At 35.1% G+C, this 15891-nt stretch overlaps 3 protein-coding genes and 1 long non-coding RNA gene across 12 annotated transcripts in view; 3 read left to right on the top strand and 1 right to left on the bottom strand.

The window, feature by feature from the left end:
- The first annotated feature begins 7 nt into the window (after window positions 1–7).
- Rtel1 (Regulator of telomere elongation helicase 1) lies at window positions 8–3327 on the top strand. Its single transcript, XM_053768675.2, has one exon. The coding sequence runs from the start codon at window positions 325–327 to the stop codon at window positions 3247–3249; it is 2925 nt and encodes a 974-aa protein (XP_053624650.1). The 5' UTR covers window positions 8–324; the 3' UTR covers window positions 3250–3327.
- mRpL21 (mitochondrial ribosomal protein L21) lies at window positions 3321–4176 on the bottom strand. Its single transcript, XM_053768710.2, has 2 exons — window positions 3953–4176; window positions 3321–3834 (listed from the first exon to the last, which is right to left on the bottom strand). The coding sequence occupies exons 1-2, from the start codon at window positions 4008–4010 to the stop codon at window positions 3359–3361; spliced, it is 534 nt and encodes a 177-aa protein (XP_053624685.1). The 5' UTR covers window positions 4011–4176; the 3' UTR covers window positions 3321–3358.
- Window positions 4177–5289: 1113 nt separating this feature from the next.
- Window positions 5290–7463, top strand: LOC128683922 (uncharacterized). Its single transcript, XR_008406336.1, has 3 exons — window positions 5290–5693; window positions 6375–6482; window positions 7306–7463. It is a non-coding gene; the product is annotated as an uncharacterized LOC128683922 (long non-coding RNA).
- Window positions 7464–7654: 191 nt separating this feature from the next.
- The window catches only part of mmd (mind-meld), a 486484-nt gene continuing 478247 nt past the window's right edge, over window positions 7655–15891 (top strand). For 5 of the 9 annotated variants that reach the window (XM_053770029.1, XM_053770018.1, XM_053770020.1 and 2 more), the window contains exon 1: window positions 7656–7815. The gene's annotated coding sequence lies outside the window, so the exon portion shown is untranslated. Of the gene's footprint in view, window positions 7816–15891 lie in introns of all 9 variants that reach the window. The other 4 variants (XM_053770021.2, XM_053770023.2, XM_053770013.2 and 1 more) reach the window with 1 other exon arrangement.

The following is a 15891-nucleotide window of genomic DNA, read 5'->3' as shown; positions in this document are numbered from 1 at the left end:
TTTATATATCTGTGTGAAAATTAATAAAATAAAAAAAACTTGGAGACCTGTTATGGGAGAGGCAAAAGTCCAGTTAAATAGGTATTAACTCTTCATGTTACGTTATGCTTATAATACGTCTGTATGATGACAAATTTTCTTTCGTTCTTTCTAATCTAATGTAGTTCGTTGTTTTCAGATTTATTGAACGAATCCATTACTTTGGCGGTAAATGTTATGTCAAATCATCAATCAAATGTCACAACAAAACTAAAATAAAATTAGGTACCTACTTAAATCGAGGTGCAGGTTTACTTAGTAATTTTCTAGTTTTATTATTTTAAAATGCCTGAAATAATGATATCTGGTATACCAGTAACATTCCCCTTTGAACCATATGAAGTGCAAAAAGCATACATGGGAAAGGTTATAGATAGTCTCCAGAACAACACAAATGCTTTATTGGAATCTCCTACAGGGACAGGAAAGACTCTGAGCTTGCTTTGCTCATCACTAGCTTGGTTGTTAGTCAAGAAAGCACAATTACAAATGAATGCACAGGTCGGAAACTTTTCAGATCATAGCAACTCGATGTTGCATGAGAATTTGAAGTCGGGCGCTGGTAAAGCAAAAGATAATGCTTCATGGGGGATGCCGAAAATTATATATTCATCAAGAACCCACTCCCAGTTAACACAAGCCATGCAAGAGTTAAAGAGATCAAGTTACAGACATGTCAAAGCTGCTGTGTTAGGATCAAGAGACCAAATGTGCATTCATCCAGAGGTATCAAAAGAAACTAACAACACAAACAAAGTTCATATGTGTCAACTTAGAGTAAAATCACGGACATGTCATTTTTATAATAATGTTGAGTCAAAGAAAGAAGATAGATCAGTCAAAGGGGATGAAATATTGGATATTGAAGATTTAGTTACTGTAGGTAAGAAATTAAAATGTTGTCCGTATTATTTATCAAAGGAACTGAAGCAGGAAGCAGATATAATTTTTATGCCATACAACTACATATTGGATCCAAAATCTAGGAAAGCTAATGGAGTGGAGTTGATGAATAATATCATTATTTTAGATGAAGCTCATAATGTAGAAAAAATGTGTGAAGAGGCTGCATCATTGCAGATAAGGACCACTGATGTTGCATTGTGTATTGATGAGATCACTCATGTTATGAGGTCTTTTAGTGAAAATTCAGAAGAACAGATGGATATGTCACTTGATAATAATCAACCGAAAGATTTCACATGTGATGACTTGTGTGTCTTGAAAGAAATTATGTTGGCATTTGAAAAAGCAATAGATGAAATTAATGTTGGACCAGAAGGCAGCACATTCACAGGAGGCTACATATTTGATCTTTTAGCTAAAGCTGAAATCAAGGATCATAATCAAATGGCAGTTATTACTTTAATTGGCAACCTGATTCAGTTCTTATCCACAGCTAGTGCATCACCTTTCCAACGTAAAGGAGTTGGATTACAAAAAATGGCTGACTTACTGACTGTGGTGTATAGTGGTACTACTCACTCTTATAAAGAGCGGGTTAAAATGTGTTACAAAGTACATGTTGCTGTTGATGACAAGAAAAACAAGAAAAGTGAAGGATGGGGAGCTTTGAAAGTTAGTAATGCCAAAACAGTTGAGCGGGTTCTCAGCTACTGGTGTTTCAGTCCTGGGTTTGGCATGAAGCAGCTGATGGAACAAAATGTCAGAAGTATAATACTGACCAGTGGAACATTAGCTCCTCTGAAGCCATTGATTTCTGAGCTGGGTATTCCAATTGGGGTCCAACTAGAAAATCCCCATATAGTAAAAGCAAATCAGATTTGTGTAAAAATTATAGGCCAGGGGCCAGATTCTACACAGCTCAATTCAAATTTTCAGAATAGAAATAATCCAAAGTATATTTCTTCTTTAGGCAGGACTATATTAAGTTTTTGCAGGGTGGTGCCAGACGGATTACTAATTTTCTTTCCCTCATATCCTATTATGACAAAATGCCAAGAAAATTGGCAAGCAGAAGGCATTTGGTCCAGTATAAATAATATAAAGCCTATTTTTGTTGAGCCTCAGAGAAAAGATACTTTCAATACAATCATGCATGATTATTATTCTAAAATTAGTGACCCCAGTACAAAAGGAGCCTGTTTCATGGCTGTATGTAGAGGCAAAGTTTCAGAAGGTTTAGACTTTGCTGATATGAATGGCAGGGCTGTTATAATAACAGGATTACCATTTCCACCGTTTAAAGACCCAAGAATTGTTCTCAAGAAAAAATATTTAGAAGAACTCAGGACTAAAGAAAAAGATTTCTTATCAGGAGATGAGTGGTATTCCTTAGAAGCCACAAGAGCAGTAAATCAAGCTATTGGAAGAGTGATAAGACATCAAAATGATTATGGAGCCATTCTACTCTGTGACACTAGATTCAACAGTCCCAAATTGAAAGGCCAGCTGTCAGCTTGGCTAAGAGGTCATATCCAAGTTTCAAATAAGTTTGGTGAAACTGTTAGTGAAATATGTAGATTTTTCAAAAATGCCGAAAGTGCTCTGCCACCTCCTAAATTAAAGCCATTGTTACCCCATGAATCTAATAATATATCTAAAGAGTATACTCCAGTCAACATAGGTGGTGTGTCTTTCCCCACATCTAAGACCAGGGCTGTTCAAAAAAGTACAAGCAAATCAGTGACCCATTATCCCAATTCCAATGAGGTTTATGCAAATTTTTCAATGGATTTCTATAAAAAGGCACAATCTTCTGCATATGTCAATGAGTTTAAACCCAAAGAAACCAAGGATCTGTTCAGTGCTTTAGATTGTAGCAACACTTCAGCAGAAAGTTCTCAACCTTTGGTCAAGATTCACAAAAGGAGTATTGAAGAAACATGCAACATGGTTACTGTTGCAAAGAAGAAAAAATTGAAGATAAAACCTTTTGGTTTTGAAGAGAACCTTGCTAATAGTGAAACTTCACATCCCAGTCTCGTAGAAAAGGAAGCTCCAGTTTCCTTGATTGATTTTGTTAAAGAAATAAAAACCTTATTACACCCTGAACAATACAAGAAATTTCAATTGTCAATCTCTTTATACAAGAAAGAGGGAGATTACTCAAAATTCTTACAGACATTGAAGGTGATATTGGAGAACAAAAAAATGTTTTATTTATTCAGAGGCATGAAAAGATTTCTGAAAGAAGACCATAAGAATATTTTCCAAGAATATTGTGATAATGTTAAATTCGATAGTTGACTAAAGCCTAATGTACTTTAACATTGAAATAATATCTAAATTATGCAAAAATCTTAAAATAAAATAATATATTCAATTACAAACTAGTTTTATTGTCTAAACAATGTAATTAAAATACATTTTTGGGAGCTTCATTAATTTTGTTGGCAATTTCAACCGAATTTATCCTTAGCATTGTTTGCTGAGCTCTCTGGAAGTTAATCCTCATAAACTGCTTCCTTCTCTTCTTCTTAAAGTGTGTGCGAGTGTGAGAAAGACCTTTAGATATGATAGTAGCAGTCACGGTAACTAATCCTGGCTGCACTAAGGGTCTACCAATAAGAGAGAAATCTTTAGATGCAGCCAAAAGAACTTTGTCAAGTGTTATTTTGTCTCCAATGTTTGGTGGCCAATACCCCTCTACTACAAGCAGATCACCATCAGTTACTCGCCACTGTTTACCCAATAAATGAACTATGGCAAAATTCCGGGATTTGTTCTCCTCGATTAGTTTGTTGCATGTAGCTATGACATCGTTTTTTGTGTCAGGTATGGACTTGTTTTCTAATGGTGCAAGGTTTGATGATAATCTTGACAATAAGCCACCTAGAAAACAAATCAATCAATTTTTATTAATAAAAAAATAGTAAGTACTACAAACAAATAATTCCGCCTTAAACCATCAAGAAATATTTATAAAAGAACATTTCGAAGATTGTATTACCTGCACCATTGTTAAAAACACTTGATAGCCTCTGTAATCCAGCTCTAATTAAAGACATTTTATAAAACGTAGTAGTCGAACAATTGGCTATTCGAAATATTATCCAAATTTACATTATTTAGTGCATCTATCGAATCTGCAATCTATTGAATCTTCCAATAGTTCGATTTGTATTGTAGAAATAAAAATAACCTCAAATTCTTTGATATTGACATTGACAGCATTTTTTGACAAATGATCGTAGCTTATTTTTTAATGTCCGAAAAAATATATACGTACAGACTATTGTACTTTTAAAGCAACTACCAATTTAATAGTTCAGCTATGGAACAATAGATGGCGCAGAATAAAATTTTAAAGTTGTAAGAGCCATGCATTCCGTTGCGACGACGTTACAGCAGCAGTTACGTTGTAGCTCCGTTGTTTTCACACTGACGTGCGTTGACGTAAGTCGAAAGTTCATGGTATAGCTGTTAAAGAATGTGAACGTGTTTTTGTTGTACACTGCTAAATACTTAAATTAGGTTCAAAATTAAATGTTGTTGCGATAATATTAAACCTCGTACCTACGGCGTAGCATCACAGTACCTTGTAATTTACCATAGACAAAAAATAGACATAAAATAAATTTCGTGTTTAATAAATATTTTACTTTTGAGCATACTAGCGGCCAGCCGCAATCAAATTATATATTTATAAAAATTCGCGTCAAAATCCATTGTGTCATTGTAAAGATATAAGCATACATAGGGACAGACAGCGGAAACCTTGTTTTATATGGGTTTGAAGTAATATTTGATTTATGTTCAAATAAATTTTTTTTGTAAAAAATAATAAGGAGGAAACCGGAAGGCGTTGGTGACAATTCTCCGGATTGTAATTGCGTTAGTAACGTTAGTAAGTACTTAGTATTTGTGATAAGAACAAATGGAAAATAATTTTGTCTCAAAGATTTTTTTGGATGAAACTTTTCAAAGTTACAATTGTCTGAAATAGAGAAATTTATTTTTTTATCTGTTGTCAATTTCAATCATTAAAATGACTTATTAAGAAGTTAATTTTTATTGCCGAATACTTATCTATAAAATTGCGATGTTTAAATTATGTTATCCTGGATGTCTATGTTTTAGTGTAGGTACTTATGGTTGAATAAGTGACATTAAATTTTAACGGTAAACTGTAAAATATTTATTATCTGGCTAGTAAAACAAAATGGCCCCAAGAATTTATAGCTTAAGCTAAACTTGTAAAAAAAATAAATCGAGATTTACGATTTTTAAACATAAGTTTATAGCACTTTTTTCCTTTGCCAAATAATTGTGAGAAAAAAATAAAATCAACGATAAAACCCGAGAATAAAACTCTTTATTGACAACCTAGTTAGCCACAAAAGCCAATGTTTAATAAGAATTCCAAACAAAATTAGCCAAAATTTATGGAAACAGTAATACTGTAATCATTTAACTACTTGCAAGTTATCTTTTCTTGATTATTATTCTAAATTTAAGGGATGGCTTGATGTCGTGTAAGAGCGAGCAAATGCTTTGATATATCTAATACCAAAGACCGTGTAAAGAAGAAAAAAGTAGGAAAGTGGACCCTGGAAACAAGATTAAGCTAAAACGTGGATGGTAATAATAACCAAGATAAAGAATCTTGGTTATTATTCAGGATTTCCTTATTTACCACAGCTCGATTTAGATAAACGAGGCGGATAAGTCGTGTAAAATATTCCAAAACGGTAACTAGCTCAATATAAAATATTCAGAAACTGCTCGCGCCTTGATTGAAGCTTGTACACGGACGAAAATAGTTAAAGTACAGAAATATATCAAAATATATAGCTAAAATCACAATTAAGTTAACGAAGTAATATAATGTCACAGACAAAGCTTTTGTCACGGCTCCGGCGCTGTGGGGCTCTGAGGGCCCCACGCGGGCTTAATCGTCGCAGATGGTTATCGCTCACAGCACGGCTTGTTGGCCGGCTTCGGTTAAAACCACCTGTTCCTGGGCTCGCGGGCCGCCTCCTTCCTCAGCGCATACGCGGGTAGGAAAAACACTATTGGCGACAAGACTATGTGGAGTCTTATGGTTACGTAGTTTACTAGTCTAATAATAGCGATAAAACCTGTTTCAATTTATTCTGTCCAATATATGACGAGCATAATAATAATAATGCCAATTCAATCAGTCAATTTAACTATATTAGCACATTGCCCACTCATTTTAGTCATTAATCAAGTTGCGCGGGCATTTGTGATACCGTCCAATTAATCACTTGGTCCATAACAGATATACAGTTAAACGGGCCCCTCAAATATCGCAACTGATGGTTCTGTTACCTCGTACGGGTAAAACCTTGGTAGGTACTAATATCAATTATGTTTTTATTATGCTTTTGGTCTATGGTCTGGCCTAGGAAAGCGGCCCGTGGACTCCGACACTTAATGGAAAAGTGTCCGAGAAAACGTTCAAATGAGAGAGACACAGGACACGAGATTTCTACAACCCTGAATATTTTGTGATGGTAAGTAACGAGCGATTTTATGGTCGCACAGATCGTGCCCAAAGCTCGCTCTCAATCTGTACGGAGCTTCAGCGGGACACTTTTTACTGTAATTATTTTGGAAAGTGTCTTTGGACTTTTGGAAAGCCCTGTTTAATGGAATCGAGTCTTTTGGTAAATGTTTTGAATTACGTTTTTCAGGAGATCGTGTTATACGTAATCTTAAGTTAGATGAATAAATATTACATTTGATTGAATGAATGGAATGTAGTTTTTTTTATTTATAAGAGTAAGATGCTAGTATAAGATATAAATGTATTATGTAAAAAATTAAAATTATTGTTCCATTCATACAATTATACACAAAATTGAAAATATTATGAGCTGTCTTAGTCAAACAATTTATTCGGAAATTAAATAATTACTGCCACTTTTTCACTAAATCTAGTATACTAGCGGGCCTTCCCGGCTTCTCTCGGTTAAAACCATAATAAAGTAGCCAATGTTACTCCCGAACGTTTCGTCTATCTCTGTGCCAAATTTCATCAAAATCGGTCCTACTATTTTATGAGTTTATTCATAACAAACATAAATATGACTGTTTCTTTTTATAATAGCTAGCGTGGATATGGAAGTATGCATAATATTTATCGAATAGCCCAATAATACTGGTGTTTCAGAACTACCACTGCTGAGGTAGAATGATTAATAGCGCTGATCCCGCAAGAGGATCAAGTTTCTTGACATCCTGAAGCTGGAAAGCAGTACCTATTCATATCTCTGTTTACATTGGTGCGTAATAAATTTCCCTTCGCTCAATTTTCCCACCATTTTCCCAATCCAGGTCCCACGTCACGTTTCAGCTGTACGTTCGGGCACATCCGTCGCTCTTCGGGAGGCTTCGGTGGCGTCTGGGGCGCGTTGCCATGGCGACCAGATTTCACGCGCCCTAATCACCTGCCGCTAGCAGAAACAAACATTTAAACTAGGTATTCTCTTGATATTGGCATGAAAAATATACTACTGTGTTTTTAAAAAGTATGAGTTCCAATTTTGAAAATTGTTTATTGATATGAGCGGTAAGCGCGTTCGTGGCGCGTTTTCACTGGTTTGGGGCACGAGACCGCTCGCCGGGCAGGGGTGTGCTTCAGGGGCGCGGGGGCGGAGGCCGAGGCGATGCGCGCGCAGGGTTCTCGCGTCAGTCGCTAGGCGGCGTGCGGCCGACGCACGGTCGATAGGTAGCACGCGAGCCAGCGCGATCATGCTGGCCCGTCCGCGGGCTCGACGCGCTGCCGTGTGAGTGTTCAGTGTTGTGTGGACGCCTACCTTTACCTGCGCGAACGACTCAGCTTCGGTCAGTACATGACTTCCACTTACCAATGACATCTCTAATTCCGTGACAAACCACGTTACGATATTCATAACCTGAATATACGCTGTAAAATTGATGTATCACATGCGAGGCCAATAAACTTTGACAATAGCGTGTCAAATAGGTGAGGTTACCTGTTTTACGATCCCAATAAGCCCAAATGGGAGCCGTGTTCGGCCGTCCCGAGTCTTGTCAATCGCACAGATTACATTAAGGTCTGAATGACAGGTGTAGACACGTTACGACCCGTTTTATACATCAGGCACATAAATGGATGGTTGTTTTTCATCAATTTTAAAACTGAAAACGTGATATCATTAGAATTTGAACATATAGGTAGGTTAGGAATACCCAGGGTTTACAAAAGTCATCCCCATAAATTTCAGTCAGTATACTCGTATAGGAAAATTAAGGCAACATTATTAAATTTTCCATTGTTTTACTGACAGTACACCTACCTCACGGTTTCCATGAAAAACAGAGCTCAAACCACGCGGCTGAGCGCGTAGGAAAGTTGTACAGTTGAACACAGATCAAGCTTAACACGCACGGATCTTATTTTAGTTAGAATAAAGTCCATTGTGTTATGATTTCAGCAACTCTTGGCGATAAAGTATCGCCTCACTATCACATGTTTCTGAGAATCGATTGGATGTTTAACGAATAGGATTACGTTAAAAAAATCTAAGATGCTACCGAAATTTAACCTTTACCTAACCAGCAGCAAAATGGTGTAATGTATGTATGCTACAACATACATACATACATACATACCGTAACTTGTTCATTAGCAACTACCTGTACCCCGCTGTTTCGCACCCGAACATATATTTGGATCCTGGATAGGTTATCTAATAACCTGCCTCATAATAATAGTTATTAAATACAAAAATAGTACATCATATCGGAGCTGTCGGCAGTATTGAATTAGGTGCGATTCCCAATCTTATTTTCGTGATCTCCAAAGAGTTTACAACTTTCAAAACTATTGTGCTGCGGCCATATTTTTATAGGACAGGAAAATAGAACCACTCCATTTCTTCTCATGGGTTTCATAGGAGGCGACTAGGGAATAAACAAATTGACGGATAGGTAACAATAATATTGCTAAGGAGGAGGGTAAATGGCAGACGAATGTCGCAAATTTTAATCTGTCTCAAAATTCAAAGGTTTCTTTTTAAATAGACTACGGGTTCGGCACGTCACGGCCTAGAATGACGTCGGGCTCTGACGAAGATGAGATGGAGTGTGTTTTCAAATAAGTCGTGTGAGTGTGGGTTCATATAAGTCGGGCCAAAAGAATATCGGCTTCCATACACACGTGCGCAGCGATCACGTGGTTATAAGGTGGATTAAAATCTATGTTTTTATATACTATATTTTATTACCTTTTAAGCTTTGTTCCACGAAAGTTACAAAGTATGCGTATGAGTATATGCAACTTCAAAAAAAAACGTGAATTACAAATCTGTCTTCTCTCTCTGTCATATTCGCGCGGTGCCCTAGATTATGTGCAATAAGCCTTAAACTTTTGTCGATTCGGCTATTATGTGACGACTGACCGTCTGGCTGACGGCAAACCCTCTTTGGGAATGCTATTTGTGCCTATCAGGCTGAGCATCTCTTAGTCGTCTCATACGACATTCATTGGAGGATATGAGGTGGTTTATGCTAACTTGGATGAAGTTATTCATCTATTGAATTATTATCTTAGCCACATGAAGTCCAGTAATTTTGATGTAAACAATTCAAACCGTACCTAGGGATTAATTATAATCCAAATCGAGATCAAAACATACTAATTACGATCATAAACATCAAATTATATGTTGGTAATCATCGACAACTTTAAAGACATTAATTAAGACATATATCATATTATATCGCGATCAAACCAAGCGAATGATTCGATTCAACGATACTCGTGTAATATATTAAAATATATATGTTTCTCTGTAAATATATGGCAAATTCGCCACTGAGCGATTCATCAAGTTAACTTAATTATTTTAATGGCCAAAATTATCGAGTAACTTTACGGAAATTTATCTATATTTCATGCTGACTGATTTTGTGATTAAACTAATTTTACACGCGGGTTTGCTTACTATAATATGATGTAATGTATTTTTCATTGGCCATAATTAGCTTCAAGTAAAACACAAGGCGGGGAAACCTGAATCTCCTGAATGCAAAAGGAAAATTCACTACCATTTTGTTAATGGCCAGTGGAAGTGAAAATAGTCGAACTATTATTCAGACTAGTTCTGAATAAGACTCAATTTAAGGAGCTGATACTGCCTGAATATCCTCCAATTATTTTTACTTAACGGCTTTATAAATAGCTGCAAATTATTTTGTTAGCATTTGAACATGCCATACTGGGTCGTAGCCATCGCTGTGCTACGAAGCTACGACGGCGCTACGAGGATGCTACGGCGTAGACGTGCTACGCATTCCGTCGAAGTTAAAGTTTGCATATAAAGACACAGAACGTCTTCATCGATATTTTTGTTATTTTCTCAAAATCTTACAGTTTAAGGTTTAGAGGATGGAAAACACTTTTACTACGACCATTTCTATTGATTAGAAAACCGTGTCACATTTGGGTTCCCATTTTGAGGCCATTTCATCAAAAATACTTGTGAAATTTATACTTAATCTTTTTTATATGCCTATTCTGTGTCCCAATGTTGGGAAAAGGTCCCCATTTTTCTTCTACAACTATAATATAACTACTACTTTAGATCCAATGCGGTTTCCCGCCATTCTGGCAAGAAGCGCTGCGGGCGAAGTACGGGTTAGCATTTCACTTCTCACCATCGAATCGATTCGAAGTGAAACGCAGCGAACCAATCACATTGCGCTATTGTGACGCAACGATAACCACACTGCAATGTCATTGGTTCGCTGGATCATTATGTAAAAAAAATCGCTTTCCGCTGTCTTTCCCTATGTATGCTTAGATCTAGATTCAAGAGGAAGGATTATGTGTATATAACATGCATAATATATCACGCGTGCAAAGCCGGGGCGGGTCGTTAGTAAATAAATACAAATCAATTAATTCAGGCACCTATATTGTCTCAGTTAACTTTGACGTTAACCTGCGAAGAAAAATGCTATTTTCAAAATTGATTGGTGCAATTCACTATATTTCTTCCAAGTTCAAATATTTTGTCATTAAAGAACGATCTATGTCACTGGAATACCTATATTATTTTTCAAAATTTCACGTTTTGAACGCACCAACTTATTCTTAACTAGTTGTTGCCCGGGGCTTCGCTACTATGGGAATTTTGAGATAAAATATAATAGCCTATATAGCAATATGTGAAAGAATGTTTTGAAATCGGTTCGGCAGTTTCGGAGATTACCCGCCTCTAAACATACAAACTCGGAAACCAACAAACGCTTACTTCTTTATAATAATACTATAGATAAGGTCTTACTCAGAGATGGCTTCTTGGAGAATTAATTAATATATTCGCCTTCGTTTAATTTCTTCACGTTCTTAACAGACTGTACTTACCAATCTTTACTTAACATATATTTGCAAAACTCTTTCAAAAAGCCTCTGCGTTTATAACACGTTTCCAAACCGTTCAGGCGATATGTTCGAACGTATTCGACCTTTCGATTTATACATACATACATACATAGACATAGTATTCGCGAGTCGGATTTGCCGACCCAGCCCGTATTCCCGATTGATCCCCATATTTTCATACAGGAAAATGTTGTTATAAATGACAAATAACAGGACGAATTTGTATTTCATGTTTCAATCGAGTCTCATCAGTTATTGAATGAGTTTCTTCGATCGATGTCTTCTTTGGGACGTGTATTTTTTCTCGGGTCAGTGGCGATTTGTTTGTATGAATTATGAGGGAAAAGGTAACAGTGGGGTACCGAATCTGTTCTTTGACGGTGTCCAAGATATTTTACGATATTTGTTACTATATGTTGTTTTGTCGTAACTAGTAAGTAAGTTACTAACCACACACAATTTTAAAATACACATCACCCTGCCAGCTCTGGTCACGTAACGAAATGTCATATCATAGCCTATTATTTTTATAGTATTGGCCGAAAATCCAATCCTAATTGGCAAGGTCTTTTATTTCGTCTCTCCGTTATTTTTACAACATCAAAATCTATCTGTGTAGTGTACTTGTAATAAACATCTATATATTGTTACACATTCATCAAGTAATTAGTTAATGATAAAAGACATTTTATTTACAAAAACGCGTGTAAATTAATACATACAATCTTTAAACACTTCACTCAACATGCCTTATTATAGAACGGTTACAGTCGCTGCTGTTACCATTAATCATGTTAGGTAAAAAAAAAAAAAAACAAAATAAAAAAATATATAATTTAAAATATCAAAGCCATTCAGATTCAATCAACATATATTCAGAAAAACTTAACAAAATGTTTACCCATATTTCGCTCCCATGCACTCGTAAATCCATCTGCCATATCCCATGTTCGACCACTGACCATACAGGCCATACATTTGTTTCACAGATAAATAAAAATCACGTACATCACGGCAAAATAAAATATCGCCATGGGGCACAGAATGCAATATTTTTGCAATGAATTGTGAGCAATGTTGGTTTTGAAGCTCGCGCCGACTCTCTGAAGTTTATTTTTCTTGATTGAATGACTATAGTGACATGTAACAAGAATTCAGTTTTATTATCAGTAACTTTTATTTAGTTTCCTTTGACTATCTATTCTAAATTTCATCGAAATCAGCCCAAATGTTGAGACATGAAAGCATATTTAATACATTTATTCTTATTTGTACGTATAAGAAAACAAATTGTTACTGCATTTGCTGTATAAGTTGCTAATTGGTAATTTCATTTAGTTTTAATTTAATTAATTTATTTGATTCCTATTTTTAATAATCATCAATAATAATTAATAATTAAGAAATATCTATAATATAAAATATTAATTCTTTACCTAACAGACAGCTTTCATATCTATATCACTACAAGTCTCAATGAAAGCCACAGATGAAAAAAAAAATGTTAAACTTAAAAAATACGAAAAGTAAGACGATTTAATGTATAATATTCTTGCGTTATTTAAAAAAAAAACAATAACTGATATTATTAGACATTAATTCCAAGGCTTTTGTTTATAATTTTTACAGGGCTGAAATTCACAAAGTTGATTGTAAGAAAATAAATTATTAAACAGATGTCATGTCGCATTATGTTTCTGTAACAACGGCATTATTTTTCCTTATTCTGAAAATGTTCTCAACCCCTGCGTCTTAGGTGAGCGACACGAACAACTAAGCAGCGCGACACTACAATGTATTCCTTGCAACAAAAACCAACAGCTTCTCAATCGCACAAATAACTTTAGCTGCATTGCAATTGAACGTCTTACGTTCTTCTTCTCTTACTGTTGTAACAACTACGTCGGTTTACCGTTCAGTTTTTATCTAAGAATCTGTTATATTTTAACTATTTTTCACGATACCGAAACGGAAAAAAAATATATCGGAAATCGATTTCCAACTGCGCTCCAGCCTTCCTTATCGGGTGTGTTATTGCTAATACTGGTGTCAGATTATGTTCAAGTTGCCCACAGGCATCTGACATGACCTTTACAACTATCTATCGACATGTAGTGGCAAGAAGTCGCATACATACTTGAACAGAGTGCAGGTTTGCTCACGATATTTTCCTTCACCGGAATTAAGTGCGATAGAGCGAAAAAACATTACAACGACTGCAAAACGGCCGGTTTTGCCCGCGTCGTCTCTGGCTGAGATATGCTTTATGATTACTTAATTCTCTTATCGCGTTAAACACAATAAAACTATTTGCGAACTAGACCAGGTGTGTCGAGTTTCCTTTAAGATTGTTCGAGTATTTTCTTGTAGGTGTCGCAAAATAGAGAATGTACAGAAAGGCCATATAAGTAGTTACATTTTTAAACTTCTGTACCATATCATACCGTATGGTTGCGGTGTTCTCGCTGTCTAAATATTTAATCGCGTTTTAAATTATTTTCCTATTGCCGGTTGACCGTAAGAGATCCCCACATGAGAGTCTAACGTTTTGTACACGTAACTTCCTTGTATTAATGATAATGAATGTTCTTATTTTCGTTCAGTTAAGTTATTTTGTAATAACCAAATGATATACGGTTCACATAAATAAAATATAAGCTAACTATTAAGTATTTTAATATTCAACTTCGTTAATTATTTCAATAGAGTTTCAAGTCTACAAAATGGTTATAATATATATATATATATATTTTACTTTAAAATTTTACAGAACTGAAGTTGTTCATAAAGAAATTTTGGTACATGTTATATTAAATTTTAGTTATTTAGTAATCTGACAATTAAAATAAAAATGTCGTGCCTATATTGTGTCGTTTCTGTGCAATTCTACTTTGTGTCTACGTGTCCTATTTCACAGTTTTACCCAATGTTTTCCAAGCGACCGAATGCTGCCGTAATTTATTCCGTATCAAATTTATATTGTACAGGTGAATATAATATTCAGTATACCTATACTGAATCTTATATTCATGCACCTGCAAAGTATATTAATAAAGATAGTACACTCCGCTCACAATACTTATTGTCGAATTACAAATATCGAAATATCGTTGATAATAAATCACATATTAGTTCAAACCTTATTATTTTAAATTTGATTTTGTAAAAAGTATGTTTTAAGTTATTTATTAAATCATAAAAAGACATGGTAGGATTGTTTACATAATGAGATTTTCAAGAAAAAACTGATTTTTAACATACGCATAGGCAAACTTCACAGGGTGTATCTCAGAGCGGCTCGACCGCTGCGGCCTCGCTATATAAGGAATAATTTCCAATATAAAAAAATCATAAAATTAACATTACCACAGTACATATTAGCTATTTTAAAGTCATATAGCAAAACTAATTATTGCCTTTATTAAAATTTGAAAAATTGGAATGACAGCGCGAACGCAGCGGACACAACGCTCGGAGAAACACTCAACATTGCTATCCTAAGCTGTGTAATATAATTGTTTGTACATACTTAGGTCCATCTATTTGTTCCGACCTGGCACTTGCTCGTTCATTTCCATATTTCATTTCCTTTTAAAATATTTCCGAGGAAAATACACAAATCTCATCCGCTGATACCATAACAAATCTATGACCTCTGTAATTAATTTTGCTATATGACTTTATAATAATTAATCTGAACTAATCGATAAACATAAAATTATCTCGTGGCCCACTGACAGCATTTGCATAGACTAGACTGGACGTAAAAAGTTGATTTTCTTAAAAATATTAAATATCTTGCGGAATATATAGGCACGTAGTTTAATTTTCATATTTTCCAAAAGTTTTTAGAGACTACACGAGTAACCTACTCCTTATAAAAAAATTTTATAAAATTTCTGACATTTTCGCTTCCTCCTTTCGAGTCTATATAAGATAGATAGATAAGTTTATTTGCATCAACGGAGACAGCACATACAAATAATTAAAAGTTGGAATATGCTAGATAGAAATATACACAGCTGCGTAACATTGAGATCAGTATGTGGCCACTATTGTTTCCTTGTCGCTAACCTTGTGGAGGTTATCCATGGTACATACAACAAGTGTGATAGTTAGGGCATGCAAAGGTTGTATGTAGTTGGAGTTTTAACATATTAGGTTTAATTATATTCTTAAATAATACCATCAATCGAACAATAGCGGATCCCGTCTAACAAATTACATACGAACTAGGTACTATGTGGGATAACAAGGAAATCCATTAAACTTTGTTATTGGGTATTGAGCGGCGGGTCATTGACCCACTGTGCAAGTGCATCGGTGCACAAAATATCGATGGTACACATTTCAACCCATATAAAATGCACTAAATAAATCCATAGTAATATTATAAAGAGAAAAGATTAGCATTTTAGTTTTTTTACGATTGTTAAACTCAAAAACCACTGAGCCAATATTGATGAAATTCGTCACAGAGACAGACGAAACCTTCAGGAGTAACATAG

The sequence above is a fragment of the Plodia interpunctella genome, chromosome 3 (assembly GCF_027563975.2).
Source record: "Plodia interpunctella isolate USDA-ARS_2022_Savannah chromosome 3, ilPloInte3.2, whole genome shotgun sequence".
NCBI classification, from domain to species: Eukaryota; Metazoa; Arthropoda; class Insecta; order Lepidoptera; family Pyralidae; genus Plodia; species Plodia interpunctella.
The sequence above is the reverse complement of the archived record's forward strand: the minus strand, read 5'-3'. Positions and strand labels throughout refer to the sequence as shown.

Coding starts and splice junctions, on each gene's coding strand:
- Rtel1 (XM_053768675.2), top strand. CDS start 325: ATGCCTGAAATAATGATATCTGGTATACCAGTAACATTCCCCTTTGAA.
- mRpL21 (XM_053768710.2), bottom strand. CDS start 4,010: ATGTCTTTAATTAGAGCTGGATTACAGAGGCTATCAAGTGTTTTTAAC. Junction 3,835..3,952: donor TGTTTTTAACAATGGTGCAG/GTAATACAATCT, acceptor TTTGTTTTCTAG/GTGGCTTATTGTCAAGATTA.